General features: G+C 39.2%; 1 protein-coding gene across 1 annotated transcript; it reads left to right on the top strand.

Moving 5' to 3' along the window:
• Positions 2141-8887, top strand: LOC109825417 (probable aminotransferase ACS12). The gene is given in 5 exon segments (XM_020392274.1): positions 2141-2384; positions 2387-2580; positions 2673-2807; positions 7640-7800; positions 7877-8887. Coding segments are annotated over 5 exon segments (1494 nt in total). The 5' UTR covers positions 2141-2221; the 3' UTR covers positions 8718-8887.

A 16294-nucleotide genomic window follows, 5' to 3' on the forward strand; every position in this document is an offset into this window, starting at 1 on the left:
GTACTTGAAAAGGAATGTGGCACATTAACCGAGCTCAGTCCCATCAAAGGGGCAAGATCGTAACTTCCGCTGAGCTTTTTCTGAAAAAAGACACTTCGGGGCCTCGTCGCAAATACTATGCACATTTGGGGTTTATACACATGGGGCAAAGTACAAGGAGGCTAGTCACACGAAGTTCCCACTTTTGGGGTCTAGACACATTTTCCCTTAAATATTTTGATATAATACCGGATAAACCTTCTGTATTTAAGAGCAATTTACCCTTTTCTAATATCCAAAGAAGGAAGAAACAACAACAACGGGTCCAAGACTGTGTCGTGAGGCTTCAGGAGACAGAGACGTACTCCCAGGCGCGAACATGGTCGAGGCGGGGCCCACCACGACTGATCGGCCGGAAGGGATGAAGCGTTTGTGGCGGGAAACGGAGAAGGACAAAAAAAGTATTTTGGATGGGCGCAGGGTCGAAACATGGGGAGAGCCTCGACTCGTTGGATTCGCTGGACCCAGAAAGATTCCATGGGATCTCGGATCCCGAGCGAACACTCCAACGTCCCCTCGGCCAGGCTGGAACTTAGTCTTACTAAAATACCCTTTGCCCGACTTTTTTTTTGTGCAACTTTGCATTTAACAACCTGTCTGTAATTGCAAATTCAGGAAATATTGCACGCAGAAAATAATCGTATACGGTGATTGTTGTGGGCATTTAACTTCAAATTTACTGTTTTGACACAGGGCTTATTGCTACTACTGCAGGAAAAATGCACGTTGAAGCTCAAATTCAGTTGATTGTTGCAAAAGCTCTTGGGTTTTGCATATTTTTGTTGCAGAATGTGTGTTTTCATAAAGAACCCCGCTATTTGGCTCGCGGTTGGTCCGCGAGCCAAAAAGTTTTTTCGTTTCATAAATTTATCTAAGTATGTTGAGGAAAAGACACCACGATTTAGTTCTATAAAAAGGATCATCATAAATAAACGGGCAGAAATGTGCATGTAATTTAGAAATTATTCTAAAAACAGTCTCAAGTCATTAAAATTGCTATTCATTCCCCTCTAAAATTAATCCCTCCGATCAAGTGTAGAGTAGCTAAAGGAGGGATTAACTGGAAACTCCTTGTAAGAGCACGAGAATCTAACAACGATTTCAATGATCTGATGAATTAATTTCTCATTAATTGCTATTTCACGCTTCATACGAAGGACAATATTAAAATAAACTAAGTATTAGGATATTTCATAGCAATTTCAATGATTTGAGTCCAATTTCAAAAAAATACGTGGTGTTTTCAGTCACCAAATTATGATCTCTTGTCAACAACAAACAAATATCACCCATTACGCCTAATTCAGTCGACTCGACATTTGGGACAACCATGATCCCGATCTACCTGACTCGCCTAGTCAACATCTCGCTGGGTTGACTCGAAAGGCGATACTTGTTAGTCCTCTCGTCAATGACGACTCGCCGCAAGCCTACTCAACTAGTTATTGGACCGTCTCACGAGAGCCGACTCGAAAGTCGGTACCTTTCGATACCCCTCAATACAAGACAAAAGGCGACTGCGACCTCGAGCCCCCCGCTGACACAGCGTCGGCATCACAGTAAATGCTTGACACGTGCCATCATTTCTCCATCTCCAGCACTATTTTTGGCACATCGGACCACACCGCCTATCCCATCTCATTAATGCCGAAAGTAACTGCGCCCATTCAGTGATCACTCCACAAGTACCCTGCTAACTTGATCGTCGGAGGAACAATGGGGGAATCAAACTCCGCCCTCTTACGGATTGCTACACGTGCAGGGAGGAACAACTCAACTCCAAACCAGATATTCGGAGAAGTTAGCGGCCCCTAATCAACCCAGTTCCTAACAATTTATATGTGTGATTGTATAACATCAACATAATCTAAGATCCGAGGGATCTGAATGCAATTTCAGATTTGAGGGCCGAATTTGAAAATATGAAAGAACTAGGGACTAATTAGCGAAAAAACCGAAAAAAAAATACCAATAGCGCGAGGGCCCTCACCAAACCCAAAGAGAGAAGGTTGGTGGGGGTAAAAAGAAAAAAGGGGAAAAAAGAAGACTAAATACTCCGAAAAGAAGCGGAGAAAGAGAGAAAGGAAGAGAGGAAGCATGAGCAAACCCAGCTCGTAACAGATCGGCCGGCACAGCTGACACGAGCTCCCAACCGCAGGCGCGATCCGATTCCGGCACGGCGATGCGCATCATCGTCCCTCTCCAAGGCGTCGTCCAAGGCCGAGGCGGCCTCTTCCTCGGCACCTTGATCCCCTGCGCCCTCTTCTACTTCTTCCAACTCTACTTCAAAACTCGCCGCTCATCCTCCAACTCCGGCGATCTCTCCGACGCGGACGCCGCCGCCATCTTCCGACCTTAGTCCCGCCCCACCTCTTGCCATGTGGTTCTCTGGCGCCGGCACACGTGTCGACACGTGCCGCTGCTGTTGCAAGGGGTAAAGATTCTTCTTACTATGCTGGGATGAAGAGGTGCGCTGAGGATCCGTACGATTCGGTGTCGAACCCTAGCGGGGTGATTCAGCTCGGACTAGCGGAGTCCAAGGTAATGGGGTGGTAGCAGCAGCTGTTTCCTTTTGGTGCAAAGATTTGATTTGGATCGAGATTTTTAGGGTTTGTTTTTTGGTTTTAGAGCAGTTGTCGCTGGATCTGATTGGGGATTGGCTGCGGAGGAATTTGGAGAAGTCGTTGATGGATGAGAGGAAAGGGGGTTTGAGTATTGCAAGACTGACGATGTATCAGCCTTTTGATGGGCTGATGGATTTGAAGATTGTAAGTATATAAATTAGCTGTTTAATGAATATATTAGTTGTTTTGTTTTTGATGAATAGATTAGTTTTTTTTGTCTGTTTTGATGCGGTGATAAGAATTTTTGGATGGCTTAAGATATTAGCTGCCTTGTGTCGAAATTGGATTAGTTCCATATGGCAGCAGGATTTCTATGCAATTTTGCTAGCAAAGATCATTTTTTTAAAGTTCTTATGAAATCTATGTGAATTTGTTGGGGTGTGTTTGGATTAGGGTAATTGGAGTTCTATATTGTTCAAGGTATGTCTAAATGGCAACATAATTGTTTGGTTGGACGCAGTTACTACATCAAAAGATTATTGTGCAAAAGCAAAGTAGATGAAACATAGGGTAGCTGCTGCGGCGTAAAAAGTGTTTTAACAACAGGAGGTTTAACTGCATGTTGTAAATGCGTTTGTTCTAACTTCTAACTATTTGTAACCAAACTCATTCTTATTGTTGGAGAAAACACTATAGGAGGGTTGTCTGGCGAGTTTTTGAAGTCTTTTACTGTACAGTCAGTGTAGATTGTGTAGGGAGTGATTGAAGGTTTGTTGGTCATGGGCTAAAGCTTGCATCTTGTTTTCCCGATCATTTTACCAGTAATCATCCTCCAGTACTTTTTAGGTACTCTTCTATTCTTTACGAAGCTTTGATTCAAGCCTGAGAGCCTCCCTTACTGGTATTCCGACTATACGTGGCGAACATCACTTATTGCCAATTTTCGTCTACTTGTTTGCTGACATTAATGTTTCCTGAGTACAACTACCTTGATAGCTTGAGACATTGTTTCTTTTCTTGTTCTGTTAGGCATTGATGTGAAAAGTATCATTGTGGCACATATTCTCCTTTATTGTTTCACCAAAGCAATTTGGCGAAGATAATTGGTATTAGTTAAATTCTAAAAGAATCCTGCTTTTGAGTTTTTTAAAGACCATATACTGAAACTATTCTAGGGTGTCTGTGGTTTTATGAGTAGATGGTAGCAGCTGGAAAGATTATTTCATCAAAGCTATTTGGAAATGCCTTTGCAGGCTAATGTTGAGTTTCTTATAGTGTCTAGGCTGATATTAACATTTTTATGGCGGTGGTTATACTCCAGCCTTGAGTTTGTATTCATTCTTATGCTTGACATGAATATACCCTACTGCAAAAGAGTATCCTCCAAGCAATTTGATTATTTTATATAGTCTCTTTAGTATGATTCTTTGCTTATTAGTGGAGAACGTTTGGTTTCAATTAAATATGATTGTAGTTAAGGACTGATACTTATTTGAAGGGAAAAGTACTATTTTGCTTATAGTGCAAAGCTATATCTTTGAATCATTTATCTTAAAGATTCATATACATTAAAAAAAATTATATCATAATGAAATTACTGCATTTAATGATAATTGGTCGAATCTAGCCTGGGTACTTGGGTATGCTGCCGTTGCACTTGGAAAAATATATTGAGATATTGGATTCCTCGGTCTTGCCCCAGAGCATTAACATGCTTAGCTCCAATCCGGCCATTGCGGGTTTCTCAATTGGTCCTAAGGATTTCGGCTAGCTCTATTATACATTATGATAAGCCTCAATAATTCATTTGCTAGTTCATCGACATTTGCTTCTGAATTTTGTTGTTGCATATATGACCATGTTGAAAAGGAGGACTTTCTTGCAACTCGGAAGAATTTATTAGAGAAGCATGACCTTGAAGATGACTCCTGATTGAATGATTTGTTCAAACACAAAGAAAAATGGGCTTTGGTATATGGTGGTAATACATTTTGTACAAACATGGTAAGTACTCAAAGAAGCGAAAGTATTAATTCAGTTTTCAAAAAGTACTTAAATGTTCAATAAAATATGTTTAGATTCTTAAACATTATGATCAATTTGCTGCCGATCGTCGTTATGTGCTAATTTCAAAAAAAGTGTCAAACAACTCCAGTTGGTTGTAAATCTATATTTTCTAAAGTCAAGGTTTTAAACCAACCTTCTAAAGGAAAATATATGATAATAGGTTAAACGTTCAACTATAGGTATGATGATGGGAGAACTATTAAAAAAAAACACGTCAAAGGTTCAAATAAAATTTTGAAATCTCAGTATCATTTTGTCCTGGTTTACCTTTACTTATCTCGGTACAGAATGTTGCATATGCATTCTGCAATTTCATATTGAAGTATCGATACATAGAATAAGTAAATTAAAACACAAACTTTCTATTCATTGGTTTTTCAGTCGATAAAACATTATTGAATCCAACTTTTGGCATTTCAAACCTCAGACTCCTTTATTTTGTCAGTATCGGTTAATATCAGTTGCTATTAGCTAATATCTATATTATAGACTGTTTGCGACTGAATTGGATCAATGATGCTTAAAAATTAAGATCCAACCCATCAATGTATGGCCAATACTTCAAATTTTGTTTCAAATTTTATATCAGGTAAGCCACAATTTCTTCTGTAATAGGAAAATGATACCTCTTGGACCTTAGGAATGGGTCCTTGAAGGAACTCCGAATGACTGGCCTAGGGCCAGGTAGGGCCTAATATAAAAGGTAGGCCCTAAGATAGGCCCTAAGATAGGCCTAGGCCTTGCCCCAAAACTAAAAGGCCCTAAACTTCAAGATGAGAGGTTCAAGGCCAGGCCAATTTTCTTATGGGTCTAGATCGGATGGGATGGCCCTTGAGCTGGTGTGGCCCATAATCATCCTTAAATGGCGTCCTGTCGAATAGTGTAATGTAGTGACAAGACATATCTAACTGAAACACTGATGCGTACCTAAAGATAAATCTCCTTGACGCATTTTTAAATTTCTCATCTCATATGTCTTGCATTTCTTGTTGCAAAAAGCTGATGTTCTAATATCCACAGGGTGTACAATCAAGGAGAACTTAAAGTTTAGAATTTCGAATCATTCTATAAGTCCTTCAGGTCTACACAAGTTGTTGAAATGTTAACCCAGAAACAACAATATCCCATTTCTTTGTGGTATGCGTCATAGTGCTTCTTCCAAAGCAAGATGTTTAATAGAATCTTGGTAAAATTTATTCACTGGTTTGATGGCACCTCGTGTTTGCTAGATTTCTTGATTTCCATTTACAGGATTCCATACAGATTGCTTTCTGGTGGAACATAATTGGTCTATTATGTGAGTTATATATTTTGTTCAAACAGAATCTGGCAATGTCGTTACAAAGTAGGAAATTCAGTTATGTTTATGATCATCTTGTTGCTCATGGGTGAATCCGATCTGTATTGTCTAGTGTCTTGCAAGGATTGTGGTATGTACCTCTGGTCTCACCTGGATCAGCACAAACACAGGATGAGTAGATCTGCAGGTTACCGAGCCTTGGCATATGACACGCTACATGAAACTGAGAAATGATTTCATCAGCTCTAGATTGTATTCTTGGTGTTTTGATCTTAGTCTTGAACTTTTTCACTAGTTTGGTAACTGTTACTAGATACTAGAAGGGAATGTTTCATGCCAGCTAACAGTTTGGAGTTTTTGTGATGAGCATATTTGTTTTTCATTATCCCGCTTACTGAGAAATCTAGTTGGTACTATTTGACGAACGGAAAGTGAAGTTCAGAAGCAGCCAGCCGCAGTCGCTACACACATTCACACACACACGAGGAGTGCAGGATATGCTATTCTTTAATGAGAAGATGGAGATCTTACTTCTCTGATTGAAGTGATGTACGGTTGGCAATTTTAGTTTTAGCAGCACATGCTAGATGGTCTAGAACTATCCAATCTCCTGCTGGATTGTAAGTTGTAACTGTCTTGAGCATTAAAAACTCAAAACTCATTGAACATGTCCTAGATGGCCTAGATGGCTGAGAACGTTCCTATCTAACTGCCTGAAGAAATAAACTATCAAATCTCTTAACTATAAGTAGCTAGGAAACAGGAACAGGGGTGCCGTATAAGGAATTTACTTCTATGACGTGACCAAAACTTCGTCTCCCCACTTAAGTGTATGATCTGCATCGTGTAAAATGACATGAACTGCATTGTGTAAAATGATCTTCATGCCCTATAACAGTTAAACATACATAGGTTAAAAAACCATGCGACTTGAACATCTTTCAACCATATTTTGGGTAGTTGCAAAGTGGAAGTCTTTTTAGTGACAGCAATTGTGAATTTCAGATCAATTGATGAAAGGTGTCTAAGTCATTAATTTTTCATACATCCGTTCGTAGGCCATGACGATCACGATCAACATCAAATCATGAAGGGAGTTTCGGAAATTGGGGAGTTTTAGAATGCCATAGGAGAAAAAGTTATCTTTTGGCACCTGACATCCTGTTACCTTTGGACAGCAACTATGTAGTGAGCCAAGTATCTTACATGTTCAATTTAAAGCATCTAAATTTGAAAGTTAAGCAGACATTTATGAATTCTACAAAACTCACTTTCTATTAGATGGATTATAATATTTCATAGGTGAAGATGTATAGACAATGAGTTAAAGTCGAAGGTATAATCAATTTACAGGTGCGTTGATGGTAGTGTAATTCACTTACAAAGGATAACTTAGTTGAGTTAATTGGTTTAGCAATGATGTGTCTCTGCACTTCAAAGGTCAGAGGTAGCTTATTGGATCAAAAGGAAGTAAGTTTCTTGAAGATGTGAAAGAAGCTGGCATCCTTGAGTAGATGATGACATTGACCATCAATGAGATTGTTCCATAAAATTTCATGCTGTTTCTTATATGTACCTATTCTCTGATTGCTTAGGCGGAGCAGTGCTCCTCAACATGTTTGCACAAGAATTTAATGTAAGAATATTCCGTTTCATCTTTCAATTTCAGGGCATGGCTGATTTTATGGGGCACATTATGGGAGGAACCGTAACATTTAATCCGTCACAGATCATATTAACAGCTGGTGCAAGTGCTGCAATTGAGACACTTGGTTTTTGTCTTGCAGACCCAGGAAATGCCTTCCTTGTTCCTTCGCCATATTACCCCGGGTAATTTCTTTATTTCCCAAACCAAAATTCATTCATTCTTGCCACCGGGACCTGTATTTAATATTTTGGTATTCAGGTTTGACAGGGATATAAAGTTGAGAACAGGTGTTGAGCTAATACCTGTACCATGCCGAAGCACAGACAACTTCAGCTGGAGTACTGCTGCTCTTGAAAGAGCGTACAAACAGGCGAAAAAACGAGGAGTAAAAGTCCGGGCAATTCTCATCTCAAACCCTTCAAATCCTGTGGGAAGCATACTAAATGAGGAGAAACTGTACAATCTCCTAGATTTTGCAACAGAGAAGAACATTCACATAATTTCTGATGAAATATATGCTGGCTCAACGTATGGAAACGAGCAGTTTGTTAGTGTGGCACAAGTTCTTGAAACACAAGATTACGACAAGAGTAGGGTTCATATAATATATGGCTTGTCAAAGGATCTTTCTATGCCAGGGTTCAGAGTGGGAGCTATCTATTCATACAATGAAAATGTTCTAGCGGCAGCTTCAAAGTTTGCAAGGTTCTCTTCTATTTCAGTTCCTACCCAGCAGTTGCTTGTTTCTATGCTGACAGATACAAAGTTCATCACAGAATACATCGAGGTTAACAGGGAGAGGCTACGGAAGATGTACACATTATTTGTCGATGGGCTGAAGCAGTTAGGTATTGACTGTATGAATAGCAGCGGAGGTTTTTACTGTTGGGCAGACATGAGTAAGTTTATTCGGCCATGGAGTGAGAAAGGGGAGCTTGATCTCTGGGATAAGTTACTGACTGTGGCTAAGATAAACGTAACACCAGGATCGTCGTGTCACTGTATGGAACCTGGATGGTTTCGATGCTGTTTCACTACGTTGCTCGAGAGTGATATCCCGGTGGTCATGGAACGTATTAAGAGAGTCATTGAAGGTTGATAGAAGCTGTCAATGACGACATGCTGTAAACTCAGTGGACGGTTTAAAAGAAGAGCTAGCAGTGCCTGTGTAACATTGCTCCAGTTTTAACATTCTTGTACAAAGCAAAAAACTTTTTCCAGGTCAAGGCGAAAATTGAATGAAAGGGAAACGATGGATGAATTTTTTTAGCTTTTCCTATGATGCTCTTCTCGCTGCGCTAGATGCTGATGATGGGTGCATCTTTTGGGTGAGCATTGGTCCTCAAGGGAAAATATGAGAGCAAATACTCCCTAATGAATAATATAGTCATTAAGTTAGATACAGAGCTCTTAGTTGCAAAAGAAAGGACATATTTCTTCTGGTATCCCTCTTTTATATTGGAAGGGAAATTGATGAACTATTTTTATAAGCACAAAAAGCGTCATGTATTAAATCCCAAACAAAAAAATTGTCATACATCAAATTAAATCCTGGAAAAATATCACTTCTCACAAATTCTATCATCTTTATGTGACCAAGTCTAAATTTAAAACTTCCGAATGCAGGTTAAAGCAAATTTCCAGGGGCAAATTTTTATATAAACATTCATACATGCATCTTATTCAATTAATATACTTACCATTTTGCCCATATTGTATGCCGCTGAACTCTTATTTGTATATACAATAAACAAAAAGAAGAATCAGAGAAGTTCGGTTCTATGCTACATACCTATTTAAATTCTACCTATCTATTTGATCTCCAGTCTCTTAAAAATTAAAAATAACAAATAACCTCCTAAAAAATCTAAAAATTGCTACTAATCCTATAAATTCAAAATTATAAATGACTCCTTTGAAAGTTTGAAACTACAAATATCCACCTAAAATAAGGAAAACTACAACTGGCTGCCTAAAAAAGATATGAAAATGCAAACAATCTTTTCAAAAATCTGAAAATTATAGACAACCCATTAAAATACAAAAATTACAATAACTGCTTGAAAAAATCTAAGAAATACAAAAAATGCCCTTCAAAAGAAAAAATTACAGACATCCTCCTGAAATCTGGAAATTATATAGAGATTCCTGAAAATTACGAAAATTATAAATAATCATGTAAGAGAGTTAAAAATTACAAACACCGCCTAAAAAAATTTGAAATTATAAAGAGCTCTTAAAATAAGAAACAAATTATAAACAATCCCGTAAGAGATCTAAAAATTACAAATAACCCCCAAAAAATCTTAAATTGTAAAAAATTACTAGAAAAATCTGCAAATTGCAAACGCCCCTAAAATTTAAAAACACAAACAACCCCTTTAAGTATAAAAATTACAAACAACCTCCTGGAATTTCTAAAAACTACATATAAACCCTAAAAATCTAAGAACTACAAACTAACTCCTTTAAAATCTGAAAATTATTTTTAAAAAACCTGATCTAAAAATTAACAAAAATATTGAAAATGTACAAAAAGTTATACATAATCCCCTGGAAAATTATGAACAACCCCCATGAAAGATGAAATTGTCAATGACCCCTAAAAAGTCTGATAATTGCAAACAAACCTTAAAATAGAAAAACCTCCAACATCCCCTAAAAAATTCAAATATTACAACAACCCTGTGAAAAAAATTTACAAATAACTCCCTTTGAAATCTACAACAATAAACAACCTACTAAAAAAATTCAAAACTATAAACTAACCTATAAAAAATCTTAAAATTACAAATACTGTTGTTAGGGTTTTTTCGCCAAAATTGTTTAGGGGTTAAAACTTATTGATGTTCCTTGCTAAAATATACTTGGGGTATTTCAATCATTTGATCACACATAAACTGATGGTGTTACTTTGTGGATTTTCTCCCGAAAGTTATTGGGGGTGTTGTCAGAGTTTCAAAGATACTTAGTGATAAACACCCTAACTTTTTGGAGGTTAGGAGAAGTTTATCTATATTTCAATTTGATAGAGTGTGTAGAATAGTAGTTACATGGAGGACCTTGTACCTAAGGAAGAATAAATTCGTGGTTACTATATTGATAACATATATCATATCATACTTTCTTTAAAAGCACGAGTTTGGAAAAATCTTTCTTTGGTCAATATTACCCTTCAATTTTTTAAATATTTTATTTAAATCTTAATCTACCATAATCATAATTATATCCTATCTTAATCCCACGTGAATTACCTATAGCTCAATAATTAAATTTTTTTAATAAGTTACATAAAATATTACAACAATAATAAAAAATCAAAAAAGTTATATTTAATGAAGATTTGGGGGAGTCAAAATCCGGCGAACATATTGACGAAGGCAGTCCCATTGAGAAACTAGAGTTGTGCGCAACTTCAGTTGGCCTTCACGAGTAGAAGATGAAGACGGAGCCACACTACGAGGATCGGAGCGATCGCCGGGATATTGTTGATTGAAAAAAGGATTTTTTTCGAGGAGGAGAAGATACATGCGAAGAAGGGGAGAGTTCGAGTGAACTCACTGAAGGCACTTTGGTTTCTAAGTGGGAGATTGTTAGTCTAAAGTGTAGACCTAAAGTTGAAGCCAAGCTGGAATCAAAACGAGTAAGAAAAATAGCTAGACAGATCCACGGTCGATCGTGAGTCTGCAGCGGTCGACCGCGAACGTGCACATGAGTTCAGGAGAAGCTGGATCCGAAGGCGATCGACCGTGGTGGTTGACCGTGCTAACCCTGTAATCAATTTAAGTCTCTGTCGTTTGATATGGTCGATCGCGACAAGTGTACGGTCGACCGCGATACCTGCGCGGTCGACTGTTATAGTCGACCGCGACGCAGTCAGTCTGTTTCCTAAACAGTTTTGAATTCTGTTTCTTTCTGGACTCTGTATATATACCCAAACGTTTTAGGGTTTAATAAAAAGCACAAAAAAGAGAGCTTTTGACAGCAGAAAAAGAGAGAGAATCTCAGAGAGATAAAACCATAGTTTGAGAGCTTGTATTTCTTCTTTAATTAATAAAAGAATTGTGTGGTATGGCTCCCGATGATGTAGGCACGTTGCCTAACCTCGTTAAATCTGGTATGTTTGTCTCCTTTACTCTTTTACAAGTTTGATCTTTATTTGTAGTGAATTTCCTACTTTCCTATTTCGACACAAGGTCCGGAAGGGCAAGGGTTCGATTGATTGTTTCGGATTCCCCAACAATAACTTGCATGTCTACTTTTTTTTTGTTAGTTACATTACAAAAATAACTGGAAAACATAAATTAGCATTCATCAAAATATAATCGTATAAACTGTTAGAACCTAGAGGGGGGGGGGGGGGATTAGGGTCTTATGCTAATCTAATCTGATTTATACCAATTAAAACTTACTAAAGAATTATTCTTGCAAGAAAGATATACAAGTATTATAAGCAAGAATAAGCAATATGAATAAAAAGATATATCCTAGCAAAGAGGTAGTATATGCAAGGATATATAAACAACACAAGGGTAAGGGGGGGGGGGGGGTGATTAGGGTCTTATGCTAATCTAATCTGATTTATACCAATTAAAACTTACTAAAGAATTATTCTTGCAAGAAAGATATACAAGTATTATAAGCAAGAATAAGCAATATGAATAAAAAGATATATCCTAGCAAAGAGGTAGTATATGCAAGGATATATAAACAACACAAGGGTAAACAAAACAAGAGTGATAGTGTGCAAATAAACAATGCAAACACACAATATGATCACGAAGTTCGGACCTTCCGTCCTACGTCTCCGCTCCCCACTCCCGGGGAGAAATCCACTATCACAACCGGATTTTCTACGCTCACCCGAATAACGTTTACACCTCACAATGTCGGTTTTCAACGCTCACCGATTAATGTTCACACCTCACTCACAATGTCGGTTTTTAACGCTCACCGATCAACGTTCACTCCTCACACTCGATTTTCTAGCTCACCGAAAACTTTACAACACTAACAAATAACAACAAATGATTTGTTCTCTAATACAAGGCGAGAACTCAATTAAGCACAACTTAATGTTACAATCTCTCACAACCCTAATATACTATGTATGTAAATACAATAAGCTCAAGTGGGTGTGTGTAAACACGAGATATAAAATCAAATCTAAACTCAATAGAATTTATGAATAAAACAATAAATAGCTAGAAATAGAGTTTAGGAAAACTTCTCTATAGATCAAGAGGGAGAGGTAGAAGAGTTGGATGCTCAAACAATGTAGATGATCTTCCTCAAGCTCTTGTGAAATTGTTTTCACAAAACAAACCCTTTAAACAAACTTAAAACAAACATAAACTCTTTTAAAACTTCTTTAAAACATTCTCTTAGTTTGTAATGAGAACTGAGATCAATGGGGTATTTATAGTCTCTAAAAACCTCAGCCAAAAACCCAAAACAAAAGACCAAAAAGCCCACAGAATCGGAAATCAGATTCTGTACAAAAATAGCCATTAGAGTGAACGGCGGTCGACCATGAAAATCTTACGAGGGGGGGGGAGCCACTTTCGAAACTTGGAAAATTTCCAGAAACTTTTGCGGTCGACCGTGGCGGTCGATCGTGGCGGTCGATCGTGGGAATTTTTGAGTTTACGGTCGACCACGAAAGTTGCTGATGGCTCCGCAGGGAAAAACAAAGGCGCGGTCGACCGTAAACTGACATATGAGATAACAGGTTTGAAAGTTAATTTTTTGATTTTAAAACCCTGTTTAAAAATATCAAATAAATTCCAAAAAATATAAAACTTTGGGGATGATTGTAGACATGATAATAAACATGCTACAAAGACTGGTTTTTAAAAAGGACATCCCAAATGAAAAATATCATCATTTTACAAAATAGTCCAAAACATGAAAATGTAAACATATGAATTTTGACATTTTGGCTAAACCATATTTTGAAACAATACAAAATGATTTTATAGATTTGAAGAAAGATGTAAACTATTGTTATGAAGTCTATAAACAATGAATATAGCATTTTATCAAAATACACATATAATGCACTAAAACATGATTTCATTGAACTGAATAAAATTGATATTGATGAAATCATATATATGCATGTAAGTATGAAACAAAAATATGTTTTCTAATTATATTTAATTGTTTCATAGTAAAACTTAAAAACTATCAAACCAAAACATATATGTATATATATAACTATATATATACATGAAAACCAATAAATGTGTGTGTATATTATATTGAGCTTAAGGTACTAACTAACACACTGTAGGTGTAAATTTTGATCTCCCGAAAACAGGGAACTTCGTTTGTATTAATAAGAAGGCTTATTACAAACTAATGAATCGAAATTATAACAGAAGCAGAGGGAAGGCCCTCCTTGTTTAGTGTGGGGACTTTCGGTACCTACAGGATGCTTCGCTCGATGCTCGTGTCAAGTCTGCTTCCCTTGGACGGTTTGACCGAAGTTGCTGGAGAGCTTCAGTACACAGTAGAAATTTGGATTGATGGAGTTTGGGTTCTCGAGTTCGGCGGCGATCAGGGCCCGGAACCGAGAGGGGATGCTACAGTGCAAAGGTTATGCAAAGAGCTTGCAGTCGACCCGATTGGGAGTCGAAAGCTAGTGGTTCAGCTTAGCTGATTCAGCGATGAGCGAATCGCTGGACGGCTGAGAAACAGCTGAACTTCTTCTTCATAGCTGGAAAAAGTTCTGAACTGGTGAGCTGATCTCCGAACCCCTAACCTGTGGTTGGAAGAAGTTCTTAAATGGTGGAGGGACGGCGTGGTCACTCCTTGAATCATGGGATGTGACCATGTACTGTTGAGAGATGTCTTGCCGCTCATCTGTACTACGAACGGTCATTCGATGGGTTGTGCTTCACGTCGTGTCACGTAGGAATGGAAAGGCCCCCTCCTCGTATGTGAGACAGCGGTTGCCCACTACTCGAGTGGATTTGGCCAGCCTACTGTGCACCGGCGGGTCCAGCTCTTGACTTGGACCAATGAGCTGAGTTGCATTTATGAGTGCGCAGGTTGATTTGGCGTCTGTCTGATCACTCGTACTGTGAGCGGCTGTTGGACGGGCCTAGAGTACTGTGCTCTCTCTCTTCTCAGGTCATGAGAGGTGGGAAAGCAGGTGCCCAGTACTCGAGTTGGTTTGGACAACTCGCCGAATGCCGGCGGACCCGGCTCTCGACTCGGACGGATGAGGTGAGCTGCATTTATGAGTGTTCAGGTTGACTCGACACCTGTCCGATCACTCATACTGTGAACGGCCAATCATTCAGGCGAACCTGGGACACGAGTGCGTTTGACGATCGCACGGCTTGGGCCCGTGTTGGCGATTCTTCTTTGTAGGCGAATTTCTTGCAAGTTTACAGAGGTATTTTTTACCGTCTACAAGACCCCCTTCAAAGTTTTCAGACCTAAACCTGGTCTGGAATACTTTGAATAAAGAAGTTCCTAGCGAAATAAGTGCCTCTGGTTTCCTTTAGGATTTTTAGCAAACCCTCAGCTATCAACGGGTTTGATATGCCTTTACCGCCCCTTCAAAGTTTTCAGACCTAAACCTGGTCTGGAATACTTTGAATAAAGAAGTTCCTAGCGAAATAAGTGCCTCTGGTTTCCTTTAGGATTTTTAGCAAACCCTCAGCTATCAACGGGTTTGATATGGCCCTCTGAGGCACGGGTTAAAACGAGGCCATCTCGTTAGCGGTTCAAGGCTTTGGACAGGTCAGTTGTCTCCACAGGCGAATGAGCCGTTCAGGCGAAGTTAGGTTTTGGAGGCGAAATTTTGCTCAACTTGCGGAACTGATTAGAGTTCTCGCAGGTGAGACTTTTCCTTTAGGCGAAACTGGGTTCAGTGTGAGTGAGCCACGCGTCCCCCGGTGGGGCTTTGTGCTTTCCAGCTAAGGCGGCGTGGTTCCGTCATGTCGCGTTCATTGTGATTCGATGATGTGATGTCAGCTTCGTGCGTCTCATTTGAATCGTGACCGTGGCCTTCGAACCAAACCGTCCCTGTTACCCGTTTTGGCGGTTCCTTCGAAATGTTGGGGGCCATCTAGGTCGTTGATTTCGATCGTGGTCACGTCTCTCGTCCGCTAGTGTTTCGCCTTTTGAGGGTGATCGTGGCCACGTAAGCAACTCCGCCTTTAAATAGGTTGTTCCCTTCCTTTGAGAGCTACCGTGCTCAGGAATCTTGAAAATTTTCTAAAGAGAGAGAGTTCCCGCTTTATCCCCCAATGGCGCCGAAATCTAAGAAGTGTGTTGCGAAGGGAGGAGGTCCTGGATGCTATTCTGACCGCCTCACCGCCGGTGCTCCCGCCAGCGTGCGTGAGACGCACTTGGTTAAGTCAAGGGGTTCGTCTAACGACCTTGTGCAGGTTACAGACGTCGGGTTGGGAGGATGAGTATCACTCGTCCTCCCTGGATTTAGTCATCCCTTGGCAGCTTCCTTGATTTGGCGCAAAGTCGCCTCCCTTTTTAGGTGAATTTTATATTTATTCGTAGAGGACGATTTCTGTCTCTACTGGCAAAATTAACCTCTATTGGGGAAGGCGAACTCGTTTTTGATAGGCGAGTTCGACTGTTTCTCTGGTAAAGGGGAATATCGTCTAAACAGGCAGATCTCATTCTAGTTAAGCGGATTTCACC

The sequence above is a fragment of the Asparagus officinalis genome, chromosome 10 (genome assembly GCF_001876935.1).
Source record: "Asparagus officinalis chromosome 10, Aspof.V1, whole genome shotgun sequence".
NCBI classification, from domain to species: domain Eukaryota; kingdom Viridiplantae; phylum Streptophyta; class Magnoliopsida; order Asparagales; family Asparagaceae; genus Asparagus; species Asparagus officinalis.